Source organism: Carassius auratus, chromosome 50, assembly GCF_003368295.1.
Source record: "Carassius auratus strain Wakin chromosome 50, ASM336829v1, whole genome shotgun sequence".
Classification (NCBI taxonomy): domain Eukaryota; kingdom Metazoa; phylum Chordata; class Actinopteri; order Cypriniformes; family Cyprinidae; genus Carassius; species Carassius auratus.
The window spans coordinates 18,136,039-18,154,561 of NC_039292.1; the positions used below are offsets into that span (position 1 = coordinate 18,136,039).

The 18,523-nt window shown below is 37.1% G+C and overlaps 1 protein-coding gene across 1 annotated transcript; it reads right to left on the reverse strand.

Annotated features, from left to right (window-relative positions):
- Positions 1-3,503: 3,503 nt before the first annotated feature.
- Positions 3,504-15,372, reverse strand: LOC113066416 (NLR family CARD domain-containing protein 3-like). Its single transcript, XM_026238314.1, has 9 exons — positions 15,345-15,372; positions 14,437-14,639; positions 13,644-13,760; positions 11,624-13,444; positions 11,271-11,444; positions 9,564-9,737; positions 8,237-8,283; positions 7,782-8,152; positions 3,504-3,512 (listed from the first exon to the last, which is right to left on the reverse strand). Exons 2-9 carry the CDS (start codon positions 14,586-14,588, stop codon positions 3,504-3,506), a joined length of 2,865 nt encoding a protein of 954 aa, XP_026094099.1. The 5' UTR covers positions 14,589-14,639; positions 15,345-15,372.
- Between the last annotated feature and the right edge of the window lie 3,151 nt (positions 15,373-18,523).

Here is an 18,523-nt window from a genome sequence, read left to right on the forward strand (position 1 = left end):
TGAGAAGTGCCATTGAACAGCATTGTGAGTCGTGTGAAGCTTGTGAATCTCGGAAAAAGCCTGTTCCTCAGCGAAGGGCACCTCTTCAGTCTATTAGTACTGTACGACCTTTTCAGTTTGTGTGTACTGATATCACAGAACTGCCTGTCACTTCCTGCGGTAACAGGTATGTGTTGGTGGTGCAAGATCACTTTACAAAATACGTCAACGCATATCCTATGGTGGACCAAACAGCCGGTACAGTGGCACGGTTGTTGTGTGACCGGTACATACCTGAACACGGTGTTCCAGAGGAATTGTTCTCTGATCAGGGACGTCAGTTTGAGTCTGAGATTTTGCAGGACATCTGTAAGAGATTGAACATTAGTAAAAAGAGAACTACACCTTACCACCCTCGTGGTAACAGAATGGTAGAACGGTTCAATAGAACATTGAAGGATCAGTTAGCAAAGGTTCTTTTTCAGAGTGGTGGTGAATGGGACCAGTACTTATCTGCAGTTGTACTGTCATTTAATGCTACACCTCATTCTAGTACCGGGTACTCGCCGTTCTTCTTGGCCCATGGTCGTGAACCTCGTTTACCAGCACACATGTACCTTGATTCTCCATCAGATGGAGCCGTAAACACTCCGCAGACTTATGGTTCAGCTCTAGTCAAACGTATGGAAACTGTGTTTCGAGAAGTGCTTAACACTAGTGCAGATCAGAGACTTAAGCGTGAGTACTACTTTAATAGGTATGAGAAATTCAGACCCTTTAAAATGGGTGATCTGGTGTGGATGAATGATCCAACCACACAGAGGAAGAAACTTGAGCCAAAATGGACAGGACCATATCGGGTGCTCACGGTGGACATGGCAGGTATTCTTTACACAGTGCTGAATGTGAAAAATGTAAAGGCAGAACCTAAGGTAGTTCACTATGAACGTTTGAAGCCCTACAGGTCTAAGTGGACAGAACCAGCACTTACTGCTGCATGGGATGGTCAAGATAAGGACGAAAGGGTTCAGGAGTTGAAACCATTTTACACAGCTTTATCTGGGTCAATCCCTTTGACTTCAGGAGGGCTGTGGGTTGGTGAAAAGGAGGCTCCTGTACTCTCTTCTGTTCCTCATGTACGTAGGCCTTCAGGTCGCATAGCGCAAGTTCCTCGTGCTGTGCAGCAGCCACCTCAGTTGGTTGAACATACCTCCTCAGTAGGTGGTGAACCTTTGTCAAAATGTGTAGTCACTCGTTCAGGGCGTGTTATTAAAAGGCCTAGGAAGTTTTCTTGTTAAAATAAATGAATGAATAAAAATTGTGCATAAATTGTACTTTTGTTATTGGTTTGAAGTTTGCTGTTTTACAATGTACAAACACTTGCATTTTCATACTAGGTAACTTCTTTGTCTGCTCAAAGAGCTGTGATGGAGAGGAGGTTTAAAAAAAAAAAAAGGCAGAAATACAAGGTGATAAAAAAATTTTGTACAATAGTGGGACTCTGTTTGACATTGTGATATGGCATGTTATATTTCTTATGTTAACTGTGACATTTCATAATGTGAGATTTATTTTTTGGTATATTTGAAATGAGGACATTTCTTTTGCTAAGGGGGGAAAAATGTGAGATTTATTTTGATTATTTATATTATGTGTAAATTGGTATACAAGTAGGATTATCTGATTGGTTTATGTATGTGACGTGAATGACAGGTTGGCGCGATGACATGCGCAGTGAATTGGCGCGAGGACATGCGCACTAGTTGTCAAGGGAGAACAAGTCTGTAACGCGAGCTGTGAGTTAAAGTTCAATCCTGAGCTCTGTCAAATAAAAGACAGTAGAGTTCCAGTTAATGTGTATGCCTGCATTATTTCGACGGACCCATTCTCAAGAGACGGAAGTTTCCTCCTATGGTCATCAGCCCCTCTTACATTTATAATGATTCACTTAATTATACATTTACTCATGAATTATAGTTTGGAAAAGTCTAACTTGTAAAATGTGTTCAAGTTATATGAAAACTAATACAAGTAGATTAATAATAATAATAATAATAATAATAAAAGACTTGTTTATGATCTCTGCTGGATCACTTCTTTTTTTCAGGTGATCTAAGTCTTATTCCTCTCATCTGTCTTATTGAGGTGAATTATGTCTTATTCCTCTCAGCATTAAGCGAACAGTAACATTTAAAAAATGTGAAGTACAGTCTCATTGCTTTGTAACACTGAGGGGCTTCCTGGTCGCTTGGATATCCCTTCTTCCTGACGCGTCCAGGGGGAAGTGAAGATGGCAGTTGCAGGAGTCTTCTTGTATATTCTGCCTCAGGTGATGCTCCCCTCGCTAGAGGTTTGTCAAATTTGAGCTTGCCTGTCCCGTGTGGTTCGGCACCTTTGCAATGCTTTAGTAAACTTTTTAGTACAGACACTAATCTCTGTGTACTTTCTGAAAACCATATGGTGGTGAGTGTGCACCTTTAACACTCTGCACACTTTCGTAAGTGTGCACGCAAGACTCTGCACACTTTCTTAAATCCTGTACAGTAAGGGTTACGTGCTCCGCCTTGTTCCCTTTCTTTGAGATGATTAGACTTTGGTTCCTGGGCTCCGCTCAGCCAGTGTGTCTTTATTTATCAAGCATCGCTTCCCTCAACATGAGGGGCTATTTGGGGGGATTCTCGTGGTAGTTTAGCAGCGCTCCCCTTTACTAAGAAGGGTCACCTGTGAGTACGTTACTCTTTTCCTGAATTCGGAGTTCTCCTCTTATTTGAGATTTAGTTCTCTGTTTTCCCCAAGAGTGCTCCAGCATTATTACTATTGATCGTGTTGATGCCTCTCAATCAGCATTCTTTGTAAAATCCTATATGTTGAGGGCTTTGCGCGGTTGTTTCGTGCCCTTTCTTCAGTTGGTAAAAGCCCCTTCTACTTGGGCACCACCTATGTATCTGCGGATACCTTTCTAAACAGGGTGTTGCTATGAGAGATCTGTTGAGACAGCTCCTTCAGAAAGCTTATGCAAGAGCAAGTGGTAGCCCCTGTGAGACAGGCAAGACTTAGTATAAAATGCGAGGCTCTTTGCCGTATCCCTTTAAAGGAATCTTTCCTGATTCTAAGCCTTGAGCTCTACCCCAGGCCTAGGCCCTAACAAGTAACTTGGGTATGTAGCCTAGGCCTTTGGTTCAAGTCCCAACTAAAGTTACATCCCTGCTCCTGTCCAGTTCTCACCTGTCCTATTGTTTCCTGTCTCCACTTCTATTGTTCTGACCTTTAAAAGTGGAAAACCCCATTGCAATAGAAAAATAAACCTCTGAGTAGTAAAATGTTTTTATAATTGAGTCTAGTAAGAGATTAGAGAGATCTCACTTGTTTCTCACATGTTTCTCTCCCATTGTCTTTTTGGATTCCTTTCTCTCAGAACGTTCTCATGTCTCAGTTGTGTCTACTTTTATTTCTCCTAAGGATTTTTTAGGAGAAACATCTGAGACACCATTGAAACTAAAATGGGAAATACAAGAGAATCACAACTAATTCTCCTGAGGATAGAAAGAGAAACCACTGAGCAATAAAATATTCCTATAATGGAGTCTGGATAGAGATTGCAGAAATACAACAAAGAGATATTCTATGTTTCCTCCGCCACATTCTCAGTTTTGACATTTATTTTTTCTCAAATATTTCTCATGTCTCAATTAAGGAATTTTAGGAGAAACATCTGAAAATGAGAGATATTTGAGGATCTCATCTGAGTCTCGTGTTCTTAGGAAAAGCAACCACTGAGCAACACATTTTTCCTACGGGGATCTCTACACTTACTAACACCAGATAAACACGTTATTATTAAATACCCATGAGGTGCTTTATTTCCACTTTTGGAGTATTTCCTTTATTTGTATTGAAAGGGAATGCCTTTTCAATCTGATATGTGATGGGAAAAGGAGAAAATCTGTTTTGCAAAAAGGTGGATTTAACTTGGGTCAAAAGCTATAGTTGAGCATCTTATCTCCTACACCACATTTGCTGTTGAAGAACAAGTGTGTTTTTAGTTAGTTAGTGTACAGTACATAGCCTCTGCCAACAAGGTGGGCTTTTACACTTAATGTAAATAATTCTTTCATTTATAAATATTTCATATTATACTATACACAAGTAAGAACAAAAACACAAACAATTAAGAGGATCTTTAGCAAGTTATGTGTATTTTGGTGCCATGGAGTGTAGGGAGTGGACGGCAACCCCCTAGGCCTGAAATTCTGAAACTACAGATGTACTTAAGTACTATGTAAGTTGGTCAGAAACATCCTAAAGATCAACCAATTGCCTTTAATATAACATTTCAACTACAATATATTTTAATTTTTATTGTAAATAAAATGTAAATAAAAAGTAATTATTTTTCAAAGGGAACATAGTCACACTCTTGGACACTTGTCAGGGAGTTAAGATTATTAAAATTGTACTGAAGTGCTTCACAATGAAATGTCTCTGTGTCATGCTGCACATTCACCTCTAGATGAAGACATTCTCAGTCTTTTGTCTGAATAAATGTATAAATGTAAATAAATGTATCAAACTCCGTCCGTATCTAGAGTCAGGAGTCAGGGGTCATTAACTGATCATTTATTAAATATAACATAAATAATAATAATTTATGAACTGATCTGATTTGTTTTAACAGCAGTTTCACAGGTTTGACGGTTGTGATTTCCAGATCCTGTTTCAGCACATTGACTCAAGAGTTCAGCTCCAAACCTAAACTCAGCAGGAAAAGTGAATCTCAAGGACCAGAGTTGAGAAACCCTGCTTTTACCTTTCACTCCATTCATCTGAAATTACATTAACTGCTGAGTGGTTGCTTTTCTTAAAGGGATACTCCATCCCAAAATAAAAATGTATCATGGGTAAGGTACAGAGCAGCTTCTGGCAATCACACAGTATTAAGAAAAGTGACATGAGTCATGAGAAAACCACAAGTACAATACCCTTCAGACTCAATATAATAGTACATTTTTGCAGAACAATGAAATAAATTAGGAGTTTTTAGGAGTAATTTATCCCTAGAATCAATGAGAAAAGTGAGAGACTACATGAAAACATGAATATTCACAAAGAAAGATTTTTTTTACACTTCTCTTTTAAAGTAGAAAGTAAACAGCTAATGTTTTGTAAGACTTTGTATAAATATTATATTTAAAATATGCTTAGCATGCACAATATCTGCATTTATTTTATTATAATTACATAGTTATAATTATATTATAATTACATAATTATATAATATGATTATAAAGGTTTCCTGTCCATGAATTAAATTCAAATTCAAACATTTAAATTTCATTCTAAAAAAAAAAAAAAAAAAAAAAAAAAGAGATTGTTCTTTCTCTTTCCAGAAGGGGGCGCTACATGTTCACCAAAGATAGAAGAGTGCTCAGGCTCTAATCCAAATCACCATAAAACGTCCAGTCTCATGCAGCCCACATAGCAATATTTTTTCTGTCCCAGCTCTGGTCTACACAAACCATTTCTCTTGGCCCACATACAGCAAAGAATGACGGCCCTGGAGTGGCCCAGATCTGGATTAAAGACAAGGGCTACACATGGGTCATAACTGGTCCGAGTCTCAGCCAATTAATAGCCCATGAGTGGCCCTACACTGGGCCTTAATAGGTTTTAGCATTGGTATCTATTTTCAGCCACAAGTAAACCAGAATCCCCGATCAGCAACACCTGAGCATTAAATAGCCCAGACCTAATACAGAATATTAAAATGTGATATTATTGCATTGTATTTCTTTTACTATCTCTCCCCGTGTGATTCTAAGATTAATTGTACTGAGAATAATAATTTAATTAAGTGCAGTTTAATGCAGTTTACTGAATTACTAATTTGCTTAATTTTGAAGTGATAACTTTTCGTTCTGTTTTGACTTGACATTTCAAAGATTAAATAAACCCAAATGAAAGTTCATTAATTAATGAAGACACTGAAGGTACATGATCTGTATTGTGTTAGACTGGACTCTGTGGTTAGAAAAGGGAAAAGTTGATCATTGTAAAATATACAGTAAACACCCTGCAGATTTACATTAAACAGCAGATTTACAGTGAACACACTGCAGGAATAGATCATCATCTGGAGAAACCGGTTCATTCACATTTGTCTCATATTCAAGTCTGAGAAGACAGAAGGATCTCAGTGACTCTTCAGTTCAAAATACCACACATATCAATTTGCTGAAAAAATAAAAATAAATAATAATTCTGTCAGCCCTAAAGCAGGAAGCAGCTGGTGCGTTCAGAATTCAGGAGATGAAGTGATCGTAGTTAGTTATATAGTAGATATTTTATTGAGTCATCTTAGTTGCATCTCTTTTCGTGTTCAGTTAAATATTGTCTGATTAAAATAAATGCAACAAGTGTTATTATACCCAACATACAGTTAGGATTACAGTAAGAGAAAAATAACACTAATGATTGAAATGTCTGCAGTGCATAATATGATATGTGTAGGAAGTAATGTGGAAGAGATAAAGAAATAACTTGAATGATGTACAACAAAAATGTGTATTTGCTCTCTTAAATATGCTCTCTTATTAATCATAAATATTACTTCTGTTTCTAATTTCTGTAGTTACGTCTATAATTCAAATTTAACCATACCACAAAACCTGTCCTTAACCTCACCCGTATCGCACATCAATAGCAGAAACTGTTTTGCAATACAACATCAACACAGTAAGGTTTTTTTATTTTTTTATTTTTTTTAACATAAGTAGTAATCTAAAGTCATTTAATATAAAGTGGGACTGAATATACAGTACATAGTAATTTTACACATGTTTAAGAATATTTGAAAGTACAATATTCATGTACTATTTCAGTTAGGGTATACTCACACTAGGCACGGTTGCCATGAACTGGACCCGAGTACGTTTGTCCCCCCTCCCCACTCCCCCTCTGGCCTGCACTCACATATAGGGTTTCAGCATTCGTGCCGGAGCACGCTTACGTCATTATGGTGCTACGGTTTCGGGATAAACAGGAAGAGTAGCGCTCTCTGAACACAATGGAGTGCATCGCTCTGTTTTATTTGTGGATAATTTTGTGTCGTTTGGTCCACAGCCCTCTCACAGCCTGTTGTTAAACAGATGTGTCGCCTTAGTGGTGCGAAAATTTTCGAGTAATCGTGCTGCTCGTATGAGGATGTTTGCAAGGTACCAGCTGAAGTGTCGCAAGGACTTTGCAGTTTTTAGTTTTTATGCGTTTTGCACTTCTGCCGTAGACCAAAGCGACCCTTTCCCTGCCATGTTGGTTTTGGAGCGTTGCAAAACCGTGACGCAACGTGTCCTTCTCCGTGCTCCGGCACGGTTAGCGCTCACACTGCATGCGAACCGCGCCCGAGTCCAACTGAACCGTGCCCTGGCCCACCTCTTCCAAGCCCGGGCACGATTCGGAGCACTCACACTAGTCAAACGAACCGCGCTTTGGTGGTCAAACGCACTCGGGCACGGTTCAAACTGGCTAGTGTGAGTACACCCTTAGATTAATACATTATATACCTCATACAATGAATCTTTTCATAAAGGGACATGTGACCATGATTAGGAAATAAGTAGAAGAAGAAGTCAGTTGTTTGTCTGTTGTGTAATTTTACAAAGTGAGAGTGAGCAATCAAAAACCTTAAATCCAGCATAGACGGGTTCAGTGAATGTGGTGCTGAATGTGTGTAAGTGTGTGAGTGTGTGTGTGTCAGAGACGCTGTAGAAGGACAGAATGCCGGCCGGCCAGTCCAGATACACTCCTACTCTTTCAGAGAAGAGTGAAGGAGCGGGTGAAGGAGCAGGAATGTTTTTGTTCTGATTGTTGTGCCAGACAACAAATCCATCACTAATACAGAAGAGACACCAGGACTTGTTATTGTATCCAAACTTACCTACAGTCCCTTCTCTTCTGATTGTTCTGTAGGCCACTGATACACGAGCCCAGCCAGTCCGCTCAACCTCCCAGTAATGACGTCCAGTCAGACTCTCTCGACACAGAACCTGAGGAATATCTTTAAATCTCTCTGGATGATCAGGATACGGCTGCTGCTGTTTCATATATTTCACCTCTCCGTTCTCAGACAGAATGAGTTGAGTGTTTGCTGTGTTTGGATCCAGTGTGAGATCACAGAAATCTGAACACAAGAAGAGAGGAAAAACAGTTGTACACTTTTGTTTGTTGTCACTAAATCTTAAAGAGTGTCAGAGAAAGAACCTACATTTCTGTAGACCTGGTCGGATCCTGAAAGGCTCTCCATGGTCCAAACTACAATGAGACACACACACACACACACACACACACACACACGCACACACGCACACACGCATAAACGCACACACACACACACACACGTTTATCTTCATTTTTTTTTTAACTCATTAAAAGTGCAGTAGGGAACTTTTGGCGCTCTAGCGGTTAATAAACAGAACTGCTTGCGTCTTGCGGAAGAACATCGTAGCCGGAACTACTTCTCTCTGTTTATGTCTATGAAGAATCACAAAGGTACTGGGTTACTCCGCCGCGGTAACCCCGAAGCAAACTAAAATAGTCCGAATATAAACACTTATTATAGGTGCACCCTAGTGATTCAGGACAAGCCAAAAACACGGTTTGGAAAATGGATTCATGGTGTACTCGCTTATTATGTTCATTTTTCTACATTTTGAACACAAACAAAGTTAAGGACCGCAGCTCTGATTGGTTGTTTTTTACCGGGAGCGCATGACTTTCTACAAATGGCAATAGGTCCACTGGGAGGAGCCAGAGGAGCTTGATTTTTTTCACAGATTATCTGTCTCATATTCTACTGTCAGAACATAATGACAGGCTTAATAAATATGTAAAAAATGTTTTTTTACAAAAGTTCCCTACAGCACCTTTAATTGCCTTTTACAGTGAACACTTTTTTTTAAATATGAAAACAACATTAAAGAAAATGGTACAGGTACAGAGTTCTGGCATGAAACTCTGATTGAGTCTAATAGGTCTAATTCAATCTGACGTAATGACATCATCACATTCCACAGCTGATTGGTACATTCCTGTATCGGTAGCCAATGAGCTCGCTGCTCAGCATTCAAATATATGACTAGAGTTTGCTGTAAGAAGTGCAGCTTGCTTCAGAAACCCTCCACCTTCCACAGCTCTACATGTATACGTCTGCTACGAGGTGATTCATGTATACTGTGAGGTTGTTTCATGTATGTTATATTTGCAGGACAGTATTTCTTACATGCTCACAGCAGTATGTTGTGGATGTATTGGCATGGCAGTAGCAAGTCTCTATACTGTATCTAACGCAGCACTAGCAGCAACAGCGTAGCAGAACTATTCCACCAAGACCAAATACATTGATATTGTCATGTACATTACCATCCCTCTGAGAGCTGTCATGACAGAACTACATTTCTGAGATAACATAGGGATCTAAGGTAGTACATGCAGAGATGAGAAGTATCAGAAAAATAAGTTATTATTTTGATTTCGAAGCAATATTTTGTTTTGTGCTGAAGACATCAATATTTCTTAAATTGTATCCAACATACTTGAGTATTTTTAGTGAGCAGTTTGGATCCTTCAGTTTGTCAGAAAGCAGCTGGACTCCTGCTTGTCCTGGGTGATTGTAGCTCAGATCCAGCTCTCTCAGGTGTGAGGGGTTTAAACTCAGAGCTGAAGACAGATAATGACAGCCTTCCTCTGTCACCATACAGCCAGACAACCTACAGACACACACAACAGTGAAGATTACATCATCTGTGAAGCCCTCAACTCTCAAACACTTGAGCAATCATGGCTGATCTCAGTTTAAAATCAATTATGCATGTCCTTACTGGCGTCCTCATGACATCAAGGTACTGTTTATGCATTAATACACTGAAAGTGACACCAGAGATCATGAAATGATAATCAGTCATGATCATTCATCACACAGACAGATACAGGACATTCACTCTAAAGTGAGTTTAAGACAGGAGTAAAATGCAACACAACATCTCGCAACAGGCTCTTTTAAAATAACTATTTTTTACTTGATACAGCACATTAAAATCACAACGCTGAGTGCTGAACTTTGGTCATGCTAAGGAAAATAGTTTGTTCACTTATTATTATATTGGTGTAATCTGCAGACATTGCAAAAAGTTGGGCTTTCTGAGGTGTTGAGTCAGACATCAAGTTTTCAGGTAAACCCCTCATTCTGGCCTCACCTCCTGTGTCAGCTTGATTTCATAGATTTAACTCAGCAGAAAGAGGGAAAGATATTTATTTTAATGCACCACACCCTTCTTTTAATGCACCACCTCAGCTTAGGCATCCATACAATAGTAACTGTATTGTGAATGAGAAGGAGGAAACAAAACTGACACAGAAGCAAGGAGAGGAGTGGTAAGTGTTAGATATCTGTCATTATTTCATTACTACTATTACTATTGTAATTTTATCATTATTATAATTATTATTACTGTCATTATTGATATTACTGTTGCCGTCATCACAAAATATTATCATAATCGCCATCTTTAGCATAACTATTGTTATTACTACCATTTTATTATTAATATTATTATTATTATTCTTGATGTTGCTATTAATGTTATTATATTATTATTGATATTACTACTGCTGTCAATAAAAAAAATATTATATCATCACCATATTTAATATTACTGTTGTTACTATTATAATTAATATAAAAATATTATTATTAGTAGTATTGATATAACTATTTCCGTCAACACAAAATATTATCATCACCATCTTTAGTATTAGTATCACTAATGTTATTCATATTTTTATCAATATTATCTATTATTATTATTTATTATTTATTTGACTATTTCCATCTACACAACTATTCAGCACCATCTTTAGTATCACTATTGTTATTATTATTACTGTTGCCACAATCACAAAATATAATAATAATAATAATAATAATAATAATAATTATTATTATTATTATTATTATTATACATGTTATTACTATTTAAATACTTTTTACTATTACTTATATTACTCATTTGTCATTTCTACTTATTTTTCATTGCTGTTACAATCATTGTTGTTTTATTGATGTTTTTGTGTTTTGTTGTGTTTTGTGTTCACCCTATATTGTATGTTTTTGCACTCCTAATAAAAATAAAAAAAGAAAGAGGGGAAGAGTAGTTGGCAACAACTGATAGTAATGACATATCTGCTGCCTTGACAATATAGAGAAACCTGAGAAATTATAAATGTATAATGTTCCAAAATACCTTAATATCTCCAGCTGACAGTTTTGACTCTTCAGTCCATCAGAGAGTAGCTTCACTCCTGAATCCTGCAGGTCATTGTTACTCAGGTCCAGCTCTCTCAGAACAGAGTTTGAGGATTGTAAAGCTGATGACACAATTTCAGAGGATTGACCAGTGAGATTACAGCCAGAAAGACTGAAACAGAACAGAACACAAACTAATTAAATAATTACTCTTATTCTACAATTATCATTTAAATTATATCTGTTTAATTCTTGTAAAAAAAATCTGTACATTGTAAAATAAGTAAAACAGAAACAGTGCAATTCCATTCAGAAGAAACTTTTTATTGTGACACATGATTAAACACTCACAGAGCTTTTCTGCAGTTGATCACAGCTGGTATCAGTCTTCTTCTCCCCTCATCTGATGTGTTGTATTTCTTGAGATCCAGCTCATCTAGCACCTCCTCTGATATCTGAAGCATGTAGGCGATTGCTGAGCAGTGAGATGGAGAGAGTTTTTTTTCTTTGTGTTTCTCTGATTTCACAAACTCCTGAATCTTTCTGGACAGAGTCTGATCTTTGACTTCCAGCAGACAGAGGAACAGATTGATAGATCTTTCAGTGGAGAGTCCATGTCCATCTTTGATCTTTTCTTTAATATACTGTGTGGTTCTCCTGATGCTCTCTGAGCTGTTCTCTGTGTTTGTCAGTAGATCCTGTAAGAGTCTCTGATTGGACTCCATTGAGATGCCCAGCAGGAACCGCAGGAACAGATCCAGATGCCCATTTTTACTTTCTAAGGCTTTATCTACTGCACCTTTATGCAAATTGTGCATTGAATCAAAGGTCTTAAGGGCTTCCATGTTGCTGCTTAAATAACAGTAAAACACATAGAAAGCAGCGAGAAACTCCTGAACACTCAGATGAATGAAGCAGTAGACTTTTCTCTGATTAATCACAGATTCTTCCTTAAAGATCTCAGTACAAATACCACAGTTCGCATCAGTGATGTCTAAGTCGCTCTCTCTCAGGTCCTCCTCATAGAACATCACATTGCCCTTCATCAGCTGCTTGAAAGCCACCTCAGCAAGTTTCACAATCACTTCTCTTTTGGTCTTTAGGAGTTTCTGTGGATCTCTCTCTTCATACTTGCTCATTTGAATCAGCAGAAAGTGGATGTACATTTCAGTAAAAGTTTGAGGGATTTCTGCTCTCAGATCTTCTTTCAGGAGCTTCTCAATCACAGTGGATGAGATCCAGCAGAAGACGGGGATGTGGCACATGATGTGGAGGCTTCTTGCTCTTCTGATGTGTGAGATGATTCTGCTGGCTTGAAGATTATCACTGATTCTATTCCTGAAATATTCCTCTTTCTGAGGATCACTGAAACCTTGAATTTCTGTCACACGGTTGATGTATTTGGAGGGGATCTGATTGGATGTTGCTGGTCTAGAGGTGATCCAGATGAGAGCAGAGGGAAGCAGATCTCCTCTGATGAGGTTTGACATCAACACACCCACTGATGAAGACTCATTCACATCACAAACTTTCTCATCGTCTGAAAACAGTGACATTCTGCTTTCATCCAGACCATCTAGAATAAATACAACTTTACACTCCTCATAAATCTTTGAGTCCAGATCTTGAAGCTCAGGGTGGAAGTCCAGCAGAAGTCTTTGAAGACTGTACTGACGATCTTGAATCAAGTTCAGCTCTCGAAATGGAAACACAAACATGAAATCTACATCCTGATTGGCTTCTCCCTCTGCCCAGTCTAGAATGAACTTCTGCACAGAGACTGTTTTTCCAATTCCAGCGATGCCTTTAGTAAGAACAGTCTTGATTTTGTCTTTCTCCTCATAACCTGGTTTAGATAAGGCTTTGAAGATGTCATTACAGTTTATTGGATTTTGTTGTGAGTGTTGTGTTCTGGATGATTTCTCCATCTGTAAAACCTCATGTTCTTCATTCACTCCTTCTCTCTCTCCTTCTATGATGTAGATCTGTGTGAAGATCCTGTTCAAGAGGGTTTCATTCTCTTGTAGTTTGTTTCCCTCAAATAAGCAGCCAAACTTGTTTTTCATGCTGGTTTTGTGCTGTTCTTTGACTCTCTGCAGGACTGCTTCAGTTCTTTTCTGCTTGATGTGTGTCTGATCGTAGGATGCAATTGTGTCATCTATCTCCACAATACTGGAATTAAAACACCGAATAGCAAAATGGCAATAACAGTAATTAGAATGTTTGTTTAACATTTTAAGAAACATAACATTATGTATTGTATACTGTATGTTGTATATTTTGGAGAACATTTAGTGTTTGTTAGGTTTCTTATAACATTATTTAATCAAGGTAAATTACAGTAAATCAGCAACTAAATATTAATACTAACAGTGGGGCAGACATCACTGTTCCATCACTGAATTCAATGGGAAAATTCATGGATCTTGTGCTATTCACAGAGACACCACTTGGTTCTGGAGATTTTGATCTTTTCTTCCTGTTGTTTCTGACAAAAGATAAACAAGTTTATATATTACACACACACATATACATGCACAGCATTATTGTATATTAAGATACTGTATAATACACATTTCTACTATTTGATATGTCAAACAGACAAATATTTTCTTAATAAATAACTTTTCCATTTTATTAAACATTCAGGCAGTTATTAAAAGCTGAATTATTTTTGTAATTAGTTATTAAATATATTTACAGTACATGCATTTAGTAGAAAACAAGAATAAGCAATTTTGTGTATTATACATGGTACATTTGTTATGTGCAAACTACATTACCAACAAAATTTAATTTAAATTGGGCTTTTTATTTAGTATTGACAAACTTCTGGTTCAAGTCCTGCCAACATTTGGTTTTGTCTCAATGCAGATAGAAATACAAATAACTATCAATCAACAGATTACAGTTTATCACTTCTCAGAAATTTCACAACCCAATAAACACAGACTGAACATGACAGACGCCGGCATTGGTTACACACTGATCTGACAAAATCCAACAAATAGCGTCAGTGCTGGTCAACATCTGTTAATGTAATGTGAAAAAGCCAATAAAAATCAAACCCACATAGTTTAGTGAGCGAGAGTTGTGCTCTACTTTTTGAACTTCAGAGATATAAGTCACTCTGATAAAATGTTACAAAACTGCTAAAGTCATACCTGGAGTCACTGGAGGTCTCTGTTTCATCACTGATGTCAGGGGGCAGAATGTTTATGGAATTATTAGACAAAGATGTACTGCTTGATCTGGGAGAAAGAGATCTCATTTCAGACATAGTGTCTTCATTGTCTCTTTCCTCATGGAAGCTCATGTTTGAAGCACTGCCTTCCTGCTCCCGTGTCTCAAAAGTATGACTGCAGATCTTTGTGGAAACACAACAATGGAAAAGAAAGATAAAACAAGTTAAATAGACATATAAAAATAATTATATACAGTTAAGCAGCTTTGCATGTTCATCCTTTAAGTGAAGTCTGGTGTATATTGATTTTGTTCTGCACAATGACAAATATTTTGAGCTTTTACTCAAATCAATTCACTCCATTCAGTTCTGTTCTGAGACTGCACACAGACAAAGTTTACTAAAAACCCCTAACTACTGGTGAACTTAAACTCAAAACTAACTCAAGATCAGCATGAGCTAGGAACTTTACCATTCAGCATTTACAGTGTGAATCCAAAGAGAATATTAATTCATATTAGTACAAATAGATTTTTAATAATTTAGTAGATATATGTGGCATATTGCAATTGTATAATGAAAATGGTGCTGAGCTGTAAGATATATTTTTTCAGTAAATTTCAAACATATTAAGTTTTATTGTACCTTGTTTATATATAAGGTTCATAATCATTTCTCACTATTGAGTTAGATATCAATTTTGATAAAGTGAAAAATTCTTCACTGATATTGTTTCCAGTCTTTTTACTGAATAGTAAATTAGTACAATTGTTCTGACAGTGAAATAACTTCAGACTCGCAACAACTTACAGTTACAATCACCTTTACTAAGTAATTTTTGTTTAATTATCTACATGATTATTACATAAGAATATGTCCTTAACTTACCACAATCAGCTGCCACGTAAGTGTCCAGGTATAGATTGAAACCCTCAGAATATTGTCCTTTCTTTTACTTTCATTTACTCAGCTGGTCAAGGTGACTCTTGATTTCGTCTTGTCTTCTTCTGCCTCTAGTGGTGCAGAGCATCATCACAACCTCAGCTCGGTCTCAAAGCAGTTGATGTTTTTAAGTGAAATCAAACAATGAAAATTAGACTCATTACAGTCAAGACAAGTCACCTTTATTTATATAGCACTTTATACAAAACTGACTGTGTCAAAGCAACTGAACAACATTATTTAGGAAAATAAGACATTTTCGTTCATATTAAGGCACACTTTGTAAAGCTGTTAAGATTTCTTCTAAACTTTAGAGGAGACTATGAGAGTATTAGAGTTTTTGTCTCAGCAGGAAAATGTGAGAAGCAACAGACTAAACCAAAAGTTTACATTTGGTGTTCATGTAAACTCATTTTATACTAGAAGAAATATTTGAGATGTTAAAGATATCCCATTTTCAGTTCCTCTTTCTTCTGGGAGAGCAGCTGTGCTTTAGGCTGGTTTCAAAGACTGAAACACACAGTATGAGTGAAAATTAAACTTAAATTAAACAGTCAAATAACTTTGTTGCTGTTGTTGTCAGTCTCCACATGACCAGGTCTATTCCCCCCCCCCATACAGAAATATCAAGATGTATTTTTATATTATCTAACTTTATAGCTGTTGAATTAATTCTGTATGTTCTATTATCGGAGCAGATATTTTGAAGAATGTTGGGTTTCTATCAAAAAGAACGAAGAGACCTCTTTGACCTGGAAAGTATCTTCAGATGGACTAATATTCATACTACTTCTCCTTATGATCAGGTGTTAACTTACAGCATTTACATAATTCATTTTATTTTTACATTAAAAGGAAGAGTTCACATAAAATTTTTATTCAGCATTTAATAAGAAGATCATTTAATTAGGTAGCAGGTCAAGCTGTTATAAATCCTGTCCAGTTTTACATGCCAACCCTAAAACATACAGAACTACCTAATATTGCTACAGGTCTGACTGTATCATATAATAACTGCTGTTAATAATGTTCATCATCTGGTGGACTAAGTCTTGTATTAATTTTTCTGAAAATTTCTGTGATATGCACATAAACTAAACATTTTAAATCACTTGAATAATACCATAAAACACATATAGCACATTTGTTCAACGCACTGTTGAGAACTGGATCTTGTAGCCTAGACATTTTCTTTTTAAATCAGAATCAGAATCAGAATCAGAATGAGCTTTATTGCCAGGTATGTTTACACATACGAGGAATTTGTTTTCGTGACATAAGCTCCACAGTACAACAGAATGACGGCTACAGAACATAAAACACATAATAAAAGAATAAAAAAATACAAATAAGTCGATAGTGAATGACAATATACAAATGACAATTGTAGGCAGGTATATTACAAAATGCAGTTATGTATGTACATATATATATTATGTGCAAAATTTAAGTGTATACTAAGTATGTGTGTTAGATAAATAAAGTGTATGTGTATATAAATATAAAGTGTAGTGTGTTCGCAGTTATTATCAGCTGTTCATAAGATGGATTGCCTGAGGGAATAAACTGGTCCTGTGTCTGGTCGTTCTAGTGCTCAGTGCTCTGTAGCGTCGACCAGATGGCAACAGTTCAAAGAGGGAGTGTGCTGGATGTGAGGGGTCCAGAGTGATTTTGACAGCCCTTTTTCTCACTCTGGATAAGTACAGTTCTTGAATAGATGGGAGAGTTGAACCGATGATTCGCTCAGCAGTCCGGACTACCCTCTGTAGTCTTCTGAGGTCAGATTTAGAAGCTGAGCTGAACCAGACAGTTACTGAAGTGCAGAGGATGGATTCGATGATGGTGGAGTAGAACTGTTTCAGCAGCTCCTGTGGCAGGTTAAACTTTCTCAGCTGGCGAAGGAAGTACAACCTCTGCTGGGCCTTTTTCACAATGGAGTCAATGTGAATGTCCCACTTCAGGTCCTGAGAGATGGTGGTTCTCAGGAACCTGAATGACTCCACTGCAGTCACAGGGCTGTTCATGATGGTGAGTGGGGGGAGTGCAGGGGGGTTTCTCCTGAAGTCCACGATCATCTCCACTGTTTTGAGGGTGTTAAGCTCCAGGTTGTTGAGATAATGTGAAAATTATGTGAAAATCATCTTGTTTACTCACTCACAGAAAACAGTAGATTGATTTACATTTTCTAAGATACTTTTGGTTTATAAAGTGCATATGTCATTAGGTGTGATTGCCAAGAATATTAGTGTGATTTACACCCGAGAAGACAAAAGCCCACATAATGAGCTGCATAATGAGCCTTTCAGTCAGGTGTATAACTGAGATTTTGAAGAGATGTGTGTGTGTGTGTGTGTGTGTGTGTGTGTGTGTGTGTGTGTGTGTGCGTGTGTGTGTGTGTGTGTGTGCCTCGTTTGGTCTAAGCTGTGTTCCAGGTTCCTGAGTGGGCTGTTTATTTGCACTGGCTCGCTTTGTAAAAGGTTATCCTTTATCTAAAATACAAAAGTAAGCATACTGTTTACACAAATAAACTGCATTATTAACATTATTGCGTTCGTCACTAATAATAGGAAAAAAATTACGCAATTACCACATAGCAAATTTATTATCTATGGTATTTACCTCAGATGATTTCAAACACCAGTGATGGGATTTAACACATTCAAAATATTTACACCCGAGTAGATATTCATGAAGAGAAGCTTAGTTCCATTCTTAATAACACAAGCTTGCTTTGTATGTGGGTCTATACTTTATATAGTTATAAACATATATGGATACATTCGTAAACATAGAATAGCAAAGTTCACAGTAAAGTTTTTTTTAATGATTTTAATCATTCTTACTGACATTTTAAGTTAGCAATATTATAACTAGAGGTGGGCATAGATTATTTTTTTTAATCAAGATTAAAATGGCTCATTCGAATTCTGCCGACGGCATTCAGAATATGTGTGTTACCCAAATAAAATTGACAAACAGTAAGTCTTTGAGAAGGGGTTTATCAAGCTAGGTGGTGCATTAGAAAAGGGTCTCATCTCCTGTTTCCAAAATGCATCACAAAGTGCTTGAAAAAGCTGTAAACTAATTCCACATTGCACAAAGTGCAAACAACCTTACGCCTGTTT

Excerpts from the sequence above, each read along its gene's own strand:
- LOC113066416 (XM_026238314.1), bottom strand. The coding sequence starts at position 14,588 with ATGAGCTTCCATGAGGAAAGAGACAATGAAGACACTATGTCTGAAATG. Across the intron at positions 13,761-14,436 it reads GAGACCTCCAGTGACTCCAG|AAACAACAGGAAGAAAAGAT; the intron begins GTATGACTTTAG and ends ATCTTTTGTCAG. Across the intron at positions 8,153-8,236 it reads CCGACCAGGTCTACAGAAAT|ATTTCTGTGATCTCACACTG; the intron begins GTAGGTTCTTTC and ends TCTTGTGTTCAG.